At 37.9% G+C, this 18627-nt stretch overlaps 1 protein-coding gene across 3 annotated transcripts in view; it reads left to right on the top strand.

Moving 5' to 3' along the window:
- The window catches only part of LOC142351982 (ankyrin repeat and MYND domain-containing protein 1-like), a 35987-nt gene that overhangs the window by 10707 nt on the left and 6653 nt on the right, over positions 1-18627 (top strand). The window contains exons 8-16 of one of the 3 annotated variants that reach the window (XM_075404276.1): positions 3743-3882; positions 6082-6251; positions 7549-7797; positions 7864-7995; positions 11467-11583; positions 13262-13427; positions 13606-13705; positions 13987-14091; positions 18262-18422. In XM_075404276.1, coding sequence (XP_075260391.1) covers positions 3743-3882; positions 6082-6251; positions 7549-7797; positions 7864-7995; positions 11467-11583; positions 13262-13427; positions 13606-13705; positions 13987-14091; positions 18262-18422 — 1340 coding nt within the window. Of the gene's footprint in view, positions 1-3742; positions 3883-6081; positions 6252-7548; positions 7798-7863; positions 7996-11466; positions 11584-13261; positions 13428-13605; positions 13706-13832; positions 13932-13968; positions 14092-18261; positions 18423-18627 lie in introns of those variants that run through there. The other 2 variants (XM_075404275.1, XM_075404277.1) reach the window with 2 other exon arrangements.

The following is an 18627-nucleotide window of genomic DNA, read 5'->3' as shown; positions in this document are numbered from 1 at the left end:
TAATATTACTTGAACTGCGCAGTGACGTTATGGACCAGCCCTGCTCCTTGCACTCTAGGCGTGTTCGTTGACGCTAGTCGCTTGCGTTTCGATTTTTAATAGCTGTCGAATGAATGGAGTTTGAAGCATTTTTTATAAACGTGTTTTTTTTTTGCAAAGTTTTTGTTTGACCGATTTAATTTTCGAGTGATTTTCGCGCACCTTACTTTTTTGTTTTGCGTGTTCTAAATTTCTCTCTCATTCACGTTACGTTGTCTTGCGGCTATGTTTTCTATTTCGTCAAGATTTTTGTTACGATCATATGAAGTCACAATTTCATCAAATTGGCTTTTTGTTCATTTGATCATACAATTTCAATTGAATTGCGTGCGAGACGTTATTTTTTGTTGTTAATGGAGCGAGTTTTTTTTCATTCCCTTGATTAAGTTTTTGGTCACACGTGAGAGAAGATGTGAGTTTTTAGTCACACGTATTGAAATGATAGATTTGAATATAGGTCACATGTGAGATAAGACATATGTTTTTGGTCACACGTATTGAAATAATAGATTTGAATATAGATTACCCCTTGATATTTGCGTAGTGTCTTGACTTTAATACCATCAAATTGTTGGTTTTGTTTTCACAAGAGCCGTTTTTGTTTATATTGAAAATTAGTTTGTTTTCATAGCTGTATGAAGATCGTAGCCATCTTGCTATTTTCATGGTTTTTGAATAGCTGGGACATTTAATCGGTTTTTTCATTGCTTTATCTTGGTTTTAACGATCTAAAGGTGAGATGACTATTGGCTTTCTATTGGTAGTTTTTAGCAGATTGAGTGTCTTGAGGCGGTTTACCTAAATGCGTAGAAAGTCATCTTGACTAAGCTCAATCAGATAATTGACTTAACAATCACTAAATTATGTTCAACTGAGGACGAGATCAGTTGGACATTTTATGATACAACTGGACAAGTTTTCAAGTTCATTGGGTTAGATTGAGGTTTTGAGCTGTTTTTTGTCTTCTAAAGGTCTTGTTTTGATGCGTTAGATTTCCGTCTTCGGTTTTCAGTTTTGTTTTCCTCACTGATGCTTGATTCCGATTTTGAATTCCGATTTTGAAGGAGAATAATTGAGTTGATTATCGAGCGGTTTCTAATTTTCGTGTTTTACGTTTAATTTATACGAAGCATCGGTTTGTTTCCGGAGGCTTCCGACTATGCTTTTTTGTCATCGAGATTTTTTTGTTTTGACAATATGAAGTCACGCTCACTTCAAAATCTACTTTCTTCAATCTTTTTTTAGACTGAATTGTGTCCGTGGCGTCACCTTTCACTGTTAGAGTTTAATTGCTCTCAAATAAAGTTTGTAGCAATTATATTAGTCATGTCGGTCTTTTTTATGCAATTTTTCGCTTGACCCATTTTTCGTCTGACCCATTTGACTTTTCGTCCTCAAAAACTGGATAAACAGGTAGCGCCCAGCGAGCATTAAGTGCGCATAGAGCCTTTCAGCTCACTAATCTCTAAGTATGCGATTCACAGAAACTGTTTTGGAGACCTACACTTATGGTCTGAATGGCGGTTCGTTGAGGCTTACCCCCACATCGGCCCCCTCATCACATCATCCCCCGCCCAATCCCCTCCCCATGCACATCGTTCAGGCCTTTAGGGCCCATGCAGCCAAAAAAACCCTCCCAATGTTGCCCCCATCAGCCCCACCCCCGGTGCACCCCCGCTGCGCTCACCTTACGCCCCTTCAATTAAGCTAAAGCTAACCGCGCTAAAGCGTGGCTAGCTACTGGCGAAGCCAATCGCTCTCCGGTCGTTCGAGCGAATTAGTTTTTAGTCACATAAAACTTAACTCACTCTCAAAATGACTTCGTCAATCTCAAATTGATCGTTGCTTTAAATTGACTAGTCAAAGTTAATTGAATGTTTTCTGCTATTCGACGCTTATTTGAAGACTCTTTACTCACATCAGACATCACATCAAAGTTACGACATAGGAAAACTTTCTTAGTTTTTTCTTTTTTCTTGTATAAATTGCTCTCGAACAAAGTTTGAAGCAATTACTGTAAACTTTTGCTTGACTCTCATTTCTCTCATTCCAAAATAAAGTTTGATGCTCCGACACTTATCCGATGGAATATGGCCCTCCCTCTGTAATTGCTATTTTTTTAATAGCCGCGGAACGATAGCGGCTCTTATTGGGGTCATCGTGATTTTTTACAATCCAAAAGATTTGGATTGTATTGGTGTGCTATCTTTTTTTTTAAAAATCTGTTCACGCTTTTTTTTACTTTTTCAGTGAGAAGTCAAAATTAGAGTGGTGATTTTAGTCACGCTGAAGTACCAAAGGGAGTGAAAATTAGAGTAGGTTTAAGGCATGATTTTTTCAAACTACCTTTGGAGTTGAATCAGAAATTGAATGGCGGCTCTTACAAACAGGTTGACCCCCCCTACATCAGACCCCCCCCCCTACATCACCCCACAATACCCACCACCTGCAAACCGTTCAGGCCGTACGGGCCCCGTGCAGCCAAAAACCCCTCCAACGGTTGCCCCCACTTGGCTTCATCAGCTTCCTGTGCACCTCCGCTGCGCTCACCTTACGCCCCTTCAATTAAGCTGAAGCTAACAGCACTAAAGCGTGGCGAAGCCAATCGCTCTCAGGTCGTTTGAGAGCAATTCGCCCGACCTTAGTCGGTTATGTTTTCAGTTTTTGTTGGTTCGAGCGCATTAGTTTTTAGTCACGTAAAACTTAACTCACTCTCAAAATGACTTCGTCAATCTCAAATTGATCGTTGCTTTGAATTGATTAGTCAAAGCTAATTGAAGGTTTTCTGCTCTATTCGGCGCTTATTTAATGGTAGCTTTTAGAAAAGACTCTTTACTCTAAATAAGTTTGAAATCACATCAAAGTTACGACATTGGAAAACTTTCTTACTCTTTTCTTTTTTCTTGTATTAATTGCTCTGGAACAAAGTTTGAAGCAATTGTTGTAAACTTTTGCGTGCTTGACTTCTTAAGTTGTGTGTGATAATGTTTTCTCTCATTCCGAAATAAATTTTGATGCTAAAATTCAAGAGGTCAGTTGTTATGATGTTATTTACACTGCCGTCCTGGAGGTGATAAGTTTGAACCCCAAAGAGGTCGGATTTTTTTGCGCCTTTTCCCAAAGCTACACCCCTTTATTATATCCTTCCATTCATTCGAGAGATTCATCCGAAGTTTGTCAGTTTTGTTTGGTATTTTGAGACTATAGTATATAAGGCTATCCCAGCTGTTTTCTATTTTCTGGCCTTTTGCCAACTATGTTTTAAGTCGTCTTTCGCCTTCATGTTTAGTTATTCATCTTTTTGTCTCTTTTCTTAAAAACATCTTTAACAAACTGTTAAAGTTTTTGCAACAATGCTTTCTTAAATGCGTTCTTTAACTTCAGATTACTTTGAACCCTGTTAAAGTGAATATTGGCTTCGCGAGTGAAATAAGTTAGGCGAATTCTGTATGTTGTTATCTGCATGCTGCAGCTAAGAAGTTCTGTATAAAAATTGGAAATAATTTTTTGTACGGAAAAAATTGTGTCACAGAACTGCTGTCGAGCAACTACGTAAAATCAACTAAGCTCCAGTAAACTTAAACATTACTAGTTTGTATCTAACCGTTGCAGATCGTTCCATCTAAACTTTATTTTTTGCTATCAGCGCATAAGAGCTAGTATTCGTTTTAAACCACAAAGTATTAGTAGTGACATATTTTAGGCGCAAAGCACTGGAGGAGATGATTCGTCTGTTGCTGAGAAGGGGTGCTAATCCAAATGCATCTATGGTCCCATTCCCAGTTCTCTTCTTCGCCCTGAAAACTGCCGACCCAGATGGAGTTGCCAACCTGCTCTCAAAAGGTAACCATCCGGACTCATTTTGTATGCTTAATTTGCAATTGTTTCCTCCGACACTCCACCCGATAGAATATAGCCCTCCCTCTACAATTGCTATTTTGTTAATAGCCGCGAAGCGATTGTGGCGATTATTGGGGACGTGGTTTTTTACAATCCAAAGGATTTGGATTGTATTGGTGTGCTGTTTTTTTAAAGATTTACTCACGCTTTTTTTCGGCTTTTTCACGTCAGTGAGAAGTCAAATTAGAGTTGTGATTTTAGACACGCTGAAATTCTAAAGGGAGCGAAAATTAAAGTAGGTTCAAGCGTGAATTTTTCAAATTACTCTAAAGTGTAGCGAGAAATTGTTGTTTGAACAAATTTTCGGTTTTTGAGAGGGATTTTTTTTTCAGGTGCGTTAATTTGATGTCTGTTTTCAGAGTCTCTTTTCCTTGAGTGCTTTTAGTATGATACCTATGTGTTCTCATTGCGTCTAGTTCAAATTGTTAGATTTCATCAAGGGGCAGCTTAAATTTTTTATGACCTGAACACTTTCTTGTTAAAAAACATTAAAGAATATTTGATTTTGCCCATTTTCAAAAATTGTTTCTGTTGTCTTATCTTTTAGTATCATCAATGACAGGTCTCATTGGTTGATAATGAAGCGCTAAAGAACCTAATTAATGGTCCGAGTTTATTTGTACTAATTAATTATTGTACTAATTAATGGTACTAGTTTCTTTGACTTTGACACTAATAACCCTCAGTACTAGCCTATGAGGCCTGTTATTAATGAGAATAAACGATAAGACAAGAAAAAACTACAAAAGTACAAAAATTAACTCGTAGTTTTTGAGAAAAGTCACTAATTTTTCTCAAAAACTACGAGTTAATTTTTGTACTTTTGTAGTTTTTTGTTGTCTTATCGTTTATTCTCATTAATAACAGGCCTCATAGGCTAGTACTGAGGGTTATTAAATTTTTTCTGTTCAAAGCTGATGGCTTCCATGACTTTGGCATCAATTCTTTTCCAAAAATTTTTACAAGTTTTTGCTGTTAAGTTTATTATCTTACATTTTTGTCTGATAATTGACCGTTTTCATTGGTTTCTAAAAAATCTTTTCTTTTTGTTTAAAGTCTTTTCAATTCATAGCTATTGCTCTCTTTGACTTATACGCTGTACGTTTTTAAAAAAACTTAATGATTTTTTGAGTTTTGCAACTATTTTTTGCTCATTGCTGTCTTAACCTCATTAATGACAGGTTTCATCGGTTGATAATGCGAAACAGGAGAATTTATTTAGTTGCATGAGTTCTTAGAAGTCGTTTTTTTGGTTTTGACCATGTCTCTAAAAATAGATCTGATTTTTTAGTCTTGTTTTTTTTGTTCTTGTAAAATTGCTTAATCTCAATGGAGAACTAATTGTTATCTTTGGATATCTAATACGGTTTGTTTTTTGTCAGGTCAAAGCTAAATCAAAACTTTGGATTGCAATTCAGGACTTGTTTTGCTATGTTTTGTTAATTCTTTATCTCCATTGGTGATTCTTGCTACCTAACTTCTTTCAATTTCAGTGACTTCTACTGCTGTGCCGTTTAATTTTGTGTGCGTGACGTCATTTGTTTTGCTTTTAGGTCAATTACGTGACTTACCTCACTAAAAAATGAATTCGGAACTCACTTAATGAACTTTAATTTTTTTGACCATTTAGTTAAAGACTAATAGTGTGCATCTAAGTAGTACCGAACATATATGACCTAATTCTTTAGTGTTAGTCTGGAGTTTTTCATTTCAAATATGAATATTGTAAAAAAATTTCTTCCTTATAGAGCGTATGTGTCTCATAAAAATGACAGTCCAAATCTAACCCAAAAATTCTAGTGATCTATTAAAGGTCTGTTGGTCAATCTGTGTTTCTCATTTCTTTAGTTGTTTCTCATTTCTTTAGTTGTTTCAATTCATGGGAGGCGACAAGCGTCTATCACGGCTATTTTCCGGCAATCTGTCGGCTATGTTTTTATAATGGTATCTATACACTGCAATGGCTAGTCCTACCTCTGACAATGCTACAGAGACCACTGTCAATGGAAAACTAAGCATTAGTTTGTTCACACAGGATTTTTTTTTGAAAAATCCAATTTTGTTCTGGGGTGAAAAGAGGAGTTCCCCCTAAACTATTGTGAGTTGTTGAGATTTGTTGAGTTATTTTTAAAATATGTACAGGAGCCTCTACGGAGACTAGACTGCCAAAGGAGAAAGGAGGACTTGCCCCATTGCACATTGCAGTCACTCTGCCGGGTGAAGCAGGAGTACAGATCACAAAGTTGCTGCTGGAGGCAGGAGCAAACCCCAACATCCAGGCATACCCATATGACAGCGAGCCAGATATATCGGTATGAAGTCTAGTAAAAATTATTAACGGGATCTATATTTCAAGTTTCAAATTACCGCTAAAGTTTGTAGTCAACTGTAATAATTTTGGGATTTTGTAGCTTGTGAATGCTACCTCAGTGCGTGCATATTAATGGCAACCAGCAAGCGCACGTGTTATATTGGTATAAAAATGATTCCCTGTTTAATCAGGCCGATTTGGTAACTGAGGGAGCATGATATACGCTTGGGATTCAAGTAGAAAAAGCGAAAAATTCAAGTAATCATTTTCATGCATTGCGGCCTTTTCCAGATGTTTCCTTCTGTTTTAACAGGATTTTCTTCAAGAGATTTCGAAGAGATAAAGTCAAATGAGTGCACGTCCTTCCAATTGAAAGATATTTGAGGGCATCTAATAGAAACAGCAATAAGTTCTTCACCAAACAGATTCTTAATCAAAATAAAACATCTCTGCATTTTAAAAAAATATATATTTTCGGGCTGTTTCGTTTACTATCTTTTTAACAACCGCCGTCAGCCTCTCAACGGCTATTATTTAGGCGCTCTCTTTTTAACAATTCAAAAAATTTGAATTGCATTTGGGCTTTTTTTAAAGATCTGTTCACACATTTTTATGATTTTTGAAGTCAAATTGGAGTAGTGATTTTGGTCACGCTGAAACAGGAAGTGGAGCGAAAAAGCGAGTGGTTTTGCGGCGTGAATTTTTCATTCTAATTTGTAAGTAGAGTGTGAAAAAGGTGTATGAACAAATTTGCTTTCTCGCTAGTGGTTTTTGTTCACACGCGGCTTCGATTTTTACTGTTTTTTTCAATAGCCGCCCTCATCTTCTCAGCCGACTATTATAGTAAATTATCGAAGTGTACAATACACCGAATCTACGGTGAAGGCATAAAATTGGTGTGAAGTACAGTTTTCGCAGTTTAGGCTTCTCCCCCGCCTCCCACTCGCTCTGTAATTCCACTTCCATAGCTAACTACCCCCCCCCCAAAAAAAAAACAAAATCGACAAGAATGCATTCTTTTTTCCGCTCCCTCGTCACCTCCCATAAGCTTAAGGTAACCTCACTAAGTCGCAGCCACCTATTACCGAAGGCAACTGCCCACAAGACGTTTGAGAGCAATTCACACGACGTTTGTCGGCTGTTTTTAAATTGAAAATTTAAAATAGCCGAAATCAAATCGGCGATTTGAAATCTGTTTTTCACGTAGAACGTTGAAGTTGAATCGAGTTGATCTCGAGTTTTGCGCCTGAGAGCAATTGATCGGACGGTAGTTGCTATTATTCGTTTGATGTTTTTAGATGAATGTGGATGACAGTCAAGAAGAGAACCAGAGAACAGCCCTTGAGATCCTCAGTCTGGACAGACAACCAGTGGAGCCTGTCGTGGGAGGGAACACTCCCCTGTCGTATGCGTGTCAGAGGGATGAAGACTACGTCAGGGCCAGAGAGATCATAAATCTGTTGTTAGCACACAATGCAAACTGTAATGTGTTGAACCCTGTGGGATTGTCGCCATTAGCCCAACTTATTATAAGTGGAAATGACACGGTTAGTACTGTTTATTACGAGGATCTGTTGTTTGGCTCAGCATCGAATGTTGAAATTTTTGTTCAGGGTATAGATGAGCTGTTGGACCACGAGGCAGACCCTAGTCTGACCCTGACCCATGCCAACGGGAGTGCACTGTGTGTAGCATCATCCACTGAGTACGAGTTCAGACGCAGTCCAGAAGCCAGAATTCAACTGGTAGGTATTCACTGGCATGGTGATTAATCAAAACTCTATATCAAAACTTAATAAACTAGTTTAGGTTAAAAGTGCAGTTTGAATCGGTCATTAATGAAAACCTACTTTTATGTTTATTTTAATTGCGAACTGTGGTTAATCAAAGGGTACTTTTTATCTAAACTTACTACGTTATAACTTATTAATAGCCGCCGTCAGCGTCTCAACGGCTATTATTTAGGCTCCTTTTTTTACAATTCGTAGTATTTGAATTCTATTGGGGCGCTGTCTTTTTTAAAAGATCTGTTCACACATTTTCATGATTTTTAAAGTCAAAGTGGAGTAGTGATTTTGGTCACGCCGAAACAGGAAATGGAGCGAAAAAGCGAGTGGTTTTGCGGCGTGAATTTTTCATTCTAATTTGTAAGTAGAGTGTGAAAACGGTGTATGAACAAATTTGCTTTCTCGCTAGTGGTTTTTGTTCACACGCGGCTTCGATTTTTACTTTTTTTTTAATAGCCGCCCTCATCGTCTCAGCCGACTATTATAGCGCTCCTATTTTTTTACTTTGGAACTTTAAATTTTGTGAAAATTTACTAATTAAAGGTCAATAGTGTGAATCTAAGTAGTGCCAAACTTATATGCCCTAAATCCTAAGTAATAGAGTCTTGAGTTTTAATATCGAATTTTTTTTTAAAAAGCTCCATTACCTACCAGAGACTCGTAGAGCAAATGTTTTCCCTTGTTAATAGCCGCCCTCATCTTCACAGCCGGCTATTATAGCGCTCCTATTTTTTTTATAGCTGCGAAGCTGTAAGCTGAGCGTAGCTATATTGCGGTGCTCTTGGTTTTTTTTGTTTCGTCGTCTGACGCTCTTTTTTCGTTTTACATTTGTTCACACAGCAAAGCTGAAAAAGTCAAATTTTCTGAATGACTTCTTCCTCTCACTAACGGCATTTGCGCGCGTGACGTCATTTCTCACTCGCTTTAGCGAAAGTTTTTAGGTTATTTGCGTGATTAGATTTTGATCATACGTGACTTACCTCACTCAATAAAATGACTTTTGCACTTTAAAACTTAGGTTTAATTTGAATTTGGAGGACAAAGGAACTCATTTGTGTAGTAAAGGTCCCTAATAAGAGGCTTCTGTGGAATGAATTTTAACAACCTTTATTGATTTATCGCTGAATGTTTTTTAGCCTAGTTTTTTGAGTGGCGTCGATTTTGATCTGTACCAATTTAGATCTGTATCTGTTTCTATCTCTATTATAGGGCACGCAAGTCTATCCATTCGCAGCTATTCCGGCAATCTGCCGGCTATGTTTTTTTCTTCGTCGAATAAAAAAATGTTTCGCTTTACCATTTTCCGCCTTTTCGACATTTTGCGTGAAATCTTTTTGACTTCCCTAGGCTAGTTTCACTCTTCTGTCATTCTACTCAGTCCTTTTAAACAGCAGCTGCTCAGCAAAGCAGTTCAAAATGAAGAGAGTCAGTATTAAAAATCAAAGTCAGACATAGAAACGGGATAAACCCATAAACCCCATTTTTAGATGCCCGGTACTTGAACTTTGATCTAGTTTTAGTTACTATCTATAATGCTTATTGGTATTGATACTAGACCTTGTAGCCTCTCACTGATAGACAGGAGTATGTTCAATTACGAAATGACATCAAAATAAATTGCACTTAAAAATGTTTTTATACAAAAATCATTTTTTGTTGTTTTTTCTTTTCTTTCACTTCCAATAGAGTTATGGGAATCAACGGCGGCTTTTTTCCGACAATCTGCCGGATATGTTTCTATTTTTTCATAGTTTTTTTTCTAAATGGTCTTAGCAATCCAGCCATAGTGCATTCTAGGTCTAGTTTTTTGTTAAGTCAATAAGAATTCGTTGAATTGTAGGTCAGGACTCGTCCTGCTATATATTTTTTTAAAATTCGGTTTAACTTTTTTATCACGTTTTTTTGTTTGAAATAAGTCACGATTTTCACGCTTGACTTTGGCTTACCTGACTCACTGTTTCAATTGAACGGATTTTAAATGTTTTTACGTCTTCAATTACGCAATGTAGAGAATACTGTCAAATTCAAAAGAGCATAACGAAGAGAAACGGGATAAACATTTAAAGCCCCGTCATCAAGTCATAAAGCAGTAAGTTACCAAAGTCCATTGAAGCGATTGGTAGCTGACATTGGTATTTTGCTTAATGGCTTCCAGTTTAGAAGCTGAATTAAGTGTAATTTGAGAAGCCAGAAGAATAGGTAGAATCTGCAGGCCAAGATCACTTTGACACTTATAAAAATTGCGTGAATTTCTCTCGTATTTTTTCTTTTTCTGTTTCAATCCAAACGTGCGTCAAACGGGTCAACGGCGGTTATTTTTGGACAGTTTACAGGCTAATTTTGAGGTAGCTGGTTACTGCTCGCAAACGAAGTTTGTAGCAATTATTTTAGTCCCGTCGGTCTTTTTAATGCGATTTTTCGCTGGACCGATTTTTCTTCGGACCCATTTGACTTTTTGTCCTCAAAAACAGGATAAACAGGTAGCGCCCAGCGGGCAATAAGTGCTCGTAGAGCCCTTCAGCTCAATAGTCTCCAATTATGCGATTCACAGAAACTGTTTTTGAGACTTATACTTATGATGTGAAGGTTGGTTTTTAGAGGTTGATCCCCCACATTACCCTTCACATCATTTCCCCTACCAAACCCCACCCCTGCCCATCGTTCAGGCCGTAATCGGCCTCAATCACCCCCCCCCCTCTGCGCTCAACTCACGCCCCTTCAATTAAGCTAAAGCTAGCCTCACTAAACCGTGGCTAGCCGCCAACGAAGCCAACTGCTCTCTGGTCGTTTGAGAGCAATTCGCCTGACGTTAGTCGGTTATGTTTGTAGTTTTTTGTGCGATTGTTTTTTGCTATTTCCTGTGCAACTCAGATTCTATATTACTAATTAATCATTAATCTATAAATAACTGAGAATAACTATTAGTAACTGCAGTAACCTATTAACGTAAAGAAGTTTGGAATCATGGATTGTTCGTTGTAGTTTGTCAGTGTTCAGTTTAATGCGAAATCCGTAGTCAAAATTGAAACACTCACCTGCACATTTTAAAATGCCGAAAGTCTGCAGTGCCAGAAGTCAAAGTTCCAGAAGTTGCTACTTAGCCAGAAGTTGAATTTCGTTGACTTTCGTCATTTTAAAGCGTGCGCGTTTCGTGTTTTAAGCATGGTTAAATGACTCTGCAGAGGTCACTTCCAAATTGTGACTTAATATCTCGAACCGCTTCGCGGTTCTCGATAAACGCCAGAAATTCTCAGTGACTTCAAGCAGAGTCACTTAACCATTACTTAATTGCTTCAGTGATTTATGAACGAACAAGACTTAATTACCAATTATTATGGTCGATATGTTAGATTTTTTAGAGTACTAAGCTCGCATTATCATGGATGAATAATTGTCAATTAATTAATGTCATTTGGTTTTGTTTTGTAGATAGACAAGCTGATGTCGGCGGGTGCGAATATCTTGTCTCCGATAGTGTTCGGATCCCCAGGAAAGACGGGTTCAGTTGGCACAGCCGTGGACTACGCCTACCACAAATATTACTTGGTATGTCCCCACTTATCCTAATCCTCTGTTTCCACAGTTATTAAATTGATATGTCGACCGGGGTTGACAGATTTCTAAAATTACAAATTCCTATTACGTTGTCTATGAAAAGCTGGAATCCTAACTTTCATAAAATGAAAGATATAAAATTTTTTAAAAGAAATCTTGAAAAAGGCTAACACAAAGTGCAAATTTATGTGAATTTTGTATTCCTACCACTTTGTTCGTACAGCTTTTTTCATCTATGACATGAAGGAAAGTTCTAGGATAAAAACTTTTGGTATACTCGGGTATGTATGATCGAGCAAAGAGGCTGTTATTAATAGCCGCGTCAGCAATTTTCAGGCGGCTATTATTGCGCTCCTACTTTTTTTATCGTCTAACAGATTTTTGTTTCGTCTTACCCTGACTTCTTGGAATTGACTTCTTCAATTACTTCGGTGACTTCTACTGCTTTGCAGTTAAAATTTATGTTCTTGACGTCATTTCTGCTTTTAAGTCAATTGCGTGACTTACCTCACTAAAAAAATGACTTCCGAACTCACTTATGGAACTTTAAATTTTATGAACATTTACTAATTAAAGGTCAATAGTGTGAATCTAAGTAGTGCCAAAATTATATGCCCAAAATCCTAAGTAATAGAGTCTTGAGTTTTAATATCGAATTTTATTTTGAAAAAGCTCCATTAGGGTTTTTCCTTGTAGAGCAAATGTGTCTCATAAAAATGACAGTCCGAATCTAACCCAAAAAGTCTAGTGGTCTATTAAAAAGCTGGTAGTCGATCTGTCAATCTTATTTCATTAGTTGTTTCAATTCATGGTAGGCCACAACCGTCTATCGCCGCTATTTTCCGGCAATCTGTCGGCTATGTTTAAAAATTGTGGCTACTCAGTTGTTGAACGATATTAAATTATGATACAAAAGATAATTTGACGATTAGATTATTTGAAGAACTAATAGACCAACCCCCCCCCCCCCATCCCTCCCCTCCAATAATGCAATTATTCAGGTCATCTATGACTTGTGTTTAAACCTGACATATCCATAGAAAAATAGTTGAAAGTATGACTTTGTTGTGAACTTCAATTTATACAGTTCAAATAAGTAATGTCCTTCAGACCGCAATCATGCACGAGACAATTACCAGCGTGTAGTCCCACTGGTGATCGATTGCTCAGTTGTCTCGTTTGAGCTTAGGACTTAGTTGATCAATAAGACTTGAAGGCGCAAATGGTTTCAAATGCAAATTTACGGATACATTGGCAGATACTAGTTCACCGGTAACCAGATTTCTAGTATTCCGCTTAAAAGAAGTAGGATCTTTTCCCTCTGTGCCCCCCAAGCTTAATGGGTGCATATTATTTGCAACCCCCAGGAGCACGTGCTATATTTTTACATAATGATTTACTATGCAATTGGACGTGCTCTGTAACTGGGGGTGCATAACGTACTGGGGGGACACAAACGGAAACGATTCAAGAAGTAATTGGAGGCAATCTTCAACTTCAGGAAACGAAATGGGCTGACTAAAAACTTACTGTTTCAAAGGCTGAATCATATCTTTAATCATTTACCAGAACGGATGACCTGTTATTTTCATTTCCATCTAAAACAAAAGTTTTTTTTTTAAAACCAAAGCTTAAAATTATGAAGCTATTGTGTTTGTATTTATTACAGGACAAGAGAGTGGCTTTCCTACCATACCATGCTCTGTCCCCAGCTGAGAGAGACATCTTCAATGCGAGGAAAGACCTCTTGACACACCTGGGAAACTTGCTCAGAAGAACTGTGGTCAAGAAGGAATACGAGAGACTCGTCAGGGAAGAACAAGAGAATGACAGAAGTGAGTACCCTAGTAAAAAAAAATCAGACATATCTGACAATAGTTCATCTTTTCTTTACCCCGATTTATTAAACCCCAATGCCTTAAAATCATACATTTTTACCCTTACATCACTTAACCCCGGTACCTTTTCTTGGCCCTCTGGCAGTTTACCCTGGAACCCTTCGTATGTTGACAGGTGTGTCCCCGAGTGATAAATTCTTCCATTCGGGCTACGGGGCCAATACTCCACTGGGCATTGTGAAACCCAACCGAGGAACGTCTGCTGACGTCATAAGGTTCGATTATCTGCTCTAACAAAATACGATAATGAAGGATACGATAGGATGTATAATACGATAAGGAAGTCGTGAGTACTTTTGGTCCATTTAGACAATTACTTGAAATATTGTGACTATTTTTTAGCAAGAAAGCGAGGTAACAAATATGTCTATAAATGTTCTCGATGATGTTTGTGCATTTTTGTTCTTTGCACAGGACAGCCGATTTTGCGTGTCTAACTGATTTGTGTGTGTCCTTAGGTTGTGTACAGTGTATTTAGATATTGTGGCTTGTTCAGGATAATGAGTATAAAGGACAACATGGTCACTGTTGATGCGACTGAAAAGATGATGACGAAAGACGAAGTCCAGAAGATTCTCAGAGATGGAAAACTTAGAATCCGGTTCGTTCGTTTTATGCCGAATATGCTAAAACTTGTAAAATTCACATTTTGTAAATAGTTGGGTGTACAATTTTATGAAGTTTTTAAAACGACTGAATAGTATGACTTGTCAAAAGGAAGTAAAAGGTATGGGCATTTAGCATTTCATCATAGCTAGGAGAATGAAAAACTCAACAAAGTCCACCATTTTTTAAAAAACCTCATCAAACGAGCTATTTTTGATGTCAAGAAAAAATGGTGAAAATTAGTGGCATTTAGAGTAATGTGTATATGGGTACCCCCAGAACATGGGGAAAGAGTGATAAAATATTGAAATTTTTCAAATTTTGCCATTTTTGTTTTTATTAAAATAATAAGATTTTACTAATTCTTACATATTTTCTTATTATAAAAATGAACTACGATAAAATTTTAAAAATTTCAATATTTTATTGCTTTTTCCCATGTTCTGGGGGTAGCCATATACACATTACTATTTAGTCGACATTTAGATTTTAAGGTTCTGCTGAAAAGTGCGCGATATTTACAGAAATTCAGACAGTGGGAGATTTTTAAAGGTATTAGTTATTTCATCACCGTGTTGAGCTTTGCGACCAATTTTGTCTTAACTTTTTGTTATCGATCGGGACCTATAGATCTAATTAAAGAAACCTTGTAACAATCCAGTAGTTAGATTTTGCTTTTACTGAGATAACCACAACTGTGAAGTTGCAGCCCAATGTTAGTTAAATGTTTCCTACTAAAAAGAGTTTAATGTATCTTTTCTGACAGCAGACTTGATTCAATATAGGTTATTGCAATCTAAACACCAATTGGATGATATAGATGCATTTTAAAAATTTTGTCTTTCGTTGCAACGCAACCGTCTTAGGATAAGCTTGTTGTTATTTTTATTTGACTTCAACAATCTGCTAGTTCTATTGCTGTTTTGTCTTTTCATGATATACAATTATATATAGCTTTGTTTCCAAGTTCCAGCTCTATATAATTTCAGAAATAATTAATTGCTCTCAAACGAAATTTGTAGCAATTATATTAGTCCTGTTGGTCTTTTTTTTATGCGATTTTTCGCTTGACCGATTTTTCGTCTGACGCTTTTGACTTTTCGTCCTCAAAAACGGGATAAACAGGTAGCGCCCAGCGGGCATTAAGTGCTCTTAGAGACTTTCAGCTCTGTTTCACAGCTCAAACTGTTTTGGAGACTTAAACTTATACTTATGGTGTGAAGGGCGGTTCTTAGAGGTTGAGACCCCCCCATTGCCTCCACCTCCCACCCCGCTGTTGCCCCCCCCAGCCCAGTGTTGCCCCCCCCCCACATCAGCCCCCGGTCCACCCCCCCCCCCCCCACCGTGGCTAGCTACTGACGAAGCCAACCGCTCGCCGGTCGTTTTGAGAGCAATTCGCCCGACGTTAGTCGGTTATCTTTATTATTTTTAATTGCTCTTGAACGCAGTTCATAGCAATTATTGTAAACGTGTGTCTTTTTTATGCAAAATTTTCGCTTGACGGTTTTGACTTTTCGAGTGACTTTTACGCCCTTGACTTTTTGCATTTCGCGTGATCTAAAATTCTCTCTCAATCACAATTTCAAGCAGCTGAACTCAATTGGCGGCAATTTAATACTAAAAGTCAAATAAAAAGTGCGCCGAAACTGGTGTCATTTTTTTTACTTTAAATCTTAATAGTGGTATATGTTAACCTCTAATATGGAGCCTACTATAGAACTTCTTAGTCCCATTTAGGCTACCCCCCCCCCCCCGACTGAAGCAGGCTGCAATTGATTAGAGCTCCCACTAGTCGTTCAAGAGCAATTCTTCCGACGTTTAGTCGGTTATGTTTTAATTGGTTTCATCGCTATTTTGCTTTCTTTATATACATCTTTATTTTATAAGTTCAAAAACTTCTCAAGATTATCAATTCCATTGGTTGTTGTTTTCTAAGTTCTACTGCTACGATGTTTTAATCAAAATTGTTGCATAAAAGTTTGCATCAGTTAAATTTCTGGTCTTTATTACAACTCTGTAAAATAATTTTATTAAATGTTCTCGAAAGCAGGTTGAGGCAGTTGTTGTAGTGGCGTATGTCTTTTTATGCATTTTTTTGCCAGTTTTTGCTTGACCAATTTTTTGTGAGACCCTTTTAACTTCTCGTCCTCAAAAACGGGATAAACAGGGCATTTATTGACTGAGCAGCCCTCAGAGCCGTACGACTACTAGTCTTCAACACACTCACCCTGTCGACTCTCCTCCAGCTGTCGATTTAGACCCCCCTCTCAATCAGCCCTCCCAACCCTACCCGCGTCCCTCAACGCTTGGCCCCCAACTTCGCTTCCTCTAATGCTTGCATCCCTAAGCCCCAGTTGACAACTACCTAAGCCAACAGCTGGTCGGTCGTTTGAGAGCAATTCGACCGACGTTAGGTGCCTATGATTATTCTAGAACAATCGTTCGCTTGTTTGAGTGATTTGACTTGTGGAATGACTTTTTCACATGTCACTTGATTTTTCGGTGATCGCAATTACTCCCTTTCGGAATTTGTATCGCTAACCTAATTCATGGTACTGTACTACTGCAAGTCTGGTAACCTGCGTCTAAATTGGTGTTATCTGCTAACTTAAAATCTTTGCAGTGGTGTAAAATAAGCCCTAATAACACCTTTGAATCCCTCTGGTGATTTTATTTAAGCTGCTACCGCCATGGTTTAAATTGAGCCTTGGCCTGTTGTTGGGAGGAATTCTCCTGACGTTTTACGTTTTTTATTAATAGCCGCACAGCGATAGTTGAGGCTATTATTGGCCTTCTCTTGGTTTTTTACTATTCAAAGAATTTGAATTGTATTGGGGCGCTGTCTTTTTTTTAAGATCTGTTCACACATTTTCATGATTTTTGAAGTCAAATTGGAGTAGTGATTTTGGTGACGCCGAAACAGGAAATGGAGCGAAAAAGCGAGTGGTTTTGCGGCGTGAAATTTTTTCGCTCTAAATTTAAAGTAGAGTGAGAAAACGGTGTTTGAACAAAAATTCGCTTTCTCGCTAGTGGTTTTTTGTTCACATGCGGCAATTTCACTTTGATTTTTACAGTTTTTTTCTGTTTTTTGGATCGGGTTTTTTTCTAAATGGTTTTCCCAATCCATTCATAGTCCGTTCTTGGTCTAGTTTTCTGTTTAGTCGATGAAAATTCTTTGAATTGTACGTCAGGACTTGTCCTGCTATATTTTTTTATTTTGCGATTTTTGTTACGACCATATGACGTCACAACCACTTCAAATCTGCTTTTTGTTCACTCATTCATGCAATTTCAACTGAAGTGCGTGTGTGACGTCATTTTTTGCTCTTAGTTGAGCGAGTTTTTTGCTCATTCGCGTGATTAAATTTTTGGTCACACTTGACTTACCTCACTCTCAAAAATGACTTCCTCATTTTGAAATTGACTTTTTTTACTCTAATTCAAAGAGAGAAGGTCAAATGGGTGTGTGTCACTCTAAATGAAGGTTATTTGAGAGCAGCTAATAGAGGCAGCAAAAACTTATACAGATTTTTGGATCTATTCTGTTTTGCCCCCCCCCCCCCCCCAGCTTAGTGGCTTTATATCTTATACGCCCCCCAGGCGCACGTGCTATATTTTTACATAGTAACGTGCTATATAACAACATATAATTTGTCACTGGGGGCGCAAAAAACATTGGGGGTTGAAACAGAATGGATCCAGATTTTTAATCAAAATATAACATATCAGCCTTCAATGAAAAGACAATTTTTTTCGGTCTGTCTTTTTTACTGTTTTTTGAGACTGCAGATCTACAAAGCTATTGTGGCTATTTTCTGGCAATCTACCCGCTATGTTTTTCATTTGCAATAAACGTGCAGGTAGTTCGTGAGCTATTTAGAGCTGACCTAAAATGTTGACCTAACGTGAAGTTGAGAGGTAACAAAAAATTCGTGTCCAATTTGCAAGGTGTAGTTGAAGACATGAAAACAAAAAAAATCTGCTTTTTTTCTCCATCTGTCCCCGACATTGGTAGTCTGGCTACATAACAACTTAAAATTTGGAGCGGCTATTTACTACCGGCACCGGTGAAGCAGATAAAATCCAAAAACTTTCCCATTTTGCCGAAATAATTGGAACACTAACCCCCCCCCGCGCATCAATTTGTCATGGAGGCTGGGTTTAGGAAGCCCCTGTTCAAGTACTGCTACGAGTGTGGTCGGAGTAGTGGGGTGAAATTGGTGGCATGTACCAGATGCAAGGAGGTATTCTACTGTGGCAAACAGTGCAAACTTAAAGCATGGAACACACGACACAAGGATGAGTGCGTGCGACTCGCTAACAAAGGTATATTCATTGGTCACATGTGAATTAATGGCTCAACCCACTTATGGTATAAAATCAATGGAGACTTGGGGACTGTCCCATTATAGCCCCCCCTCCCTCCACAAAATTATAGCCTCATTGACATGATGGTGGCGCTACAAGATATATGACTACTAAGCTGGGGGGGGGGGGGGTTATAAGGTGAAAGACCCGATCAATGCATAAT

This window comes from Convolutriloba macropyga, chromosome 13 (assembly GCF_964194025.1).
Source record: "Convolutriloba macropyga chromosome 13, txConMacr16.3, whole genome shotgun sequence".
In the NCBI taxonomy this organism is placed as follows: Eukaryota; Metazoa; Xenacoelomorpha; order Acoela; family Convolutidae; genus Convolutriloba; species Convolutriloba macropyga.
The sequence above is the reverse complement of the archived record's forward strand: the minus strand, read 5'-3'. Positions and strand labels throughout refer to the sequence as shown.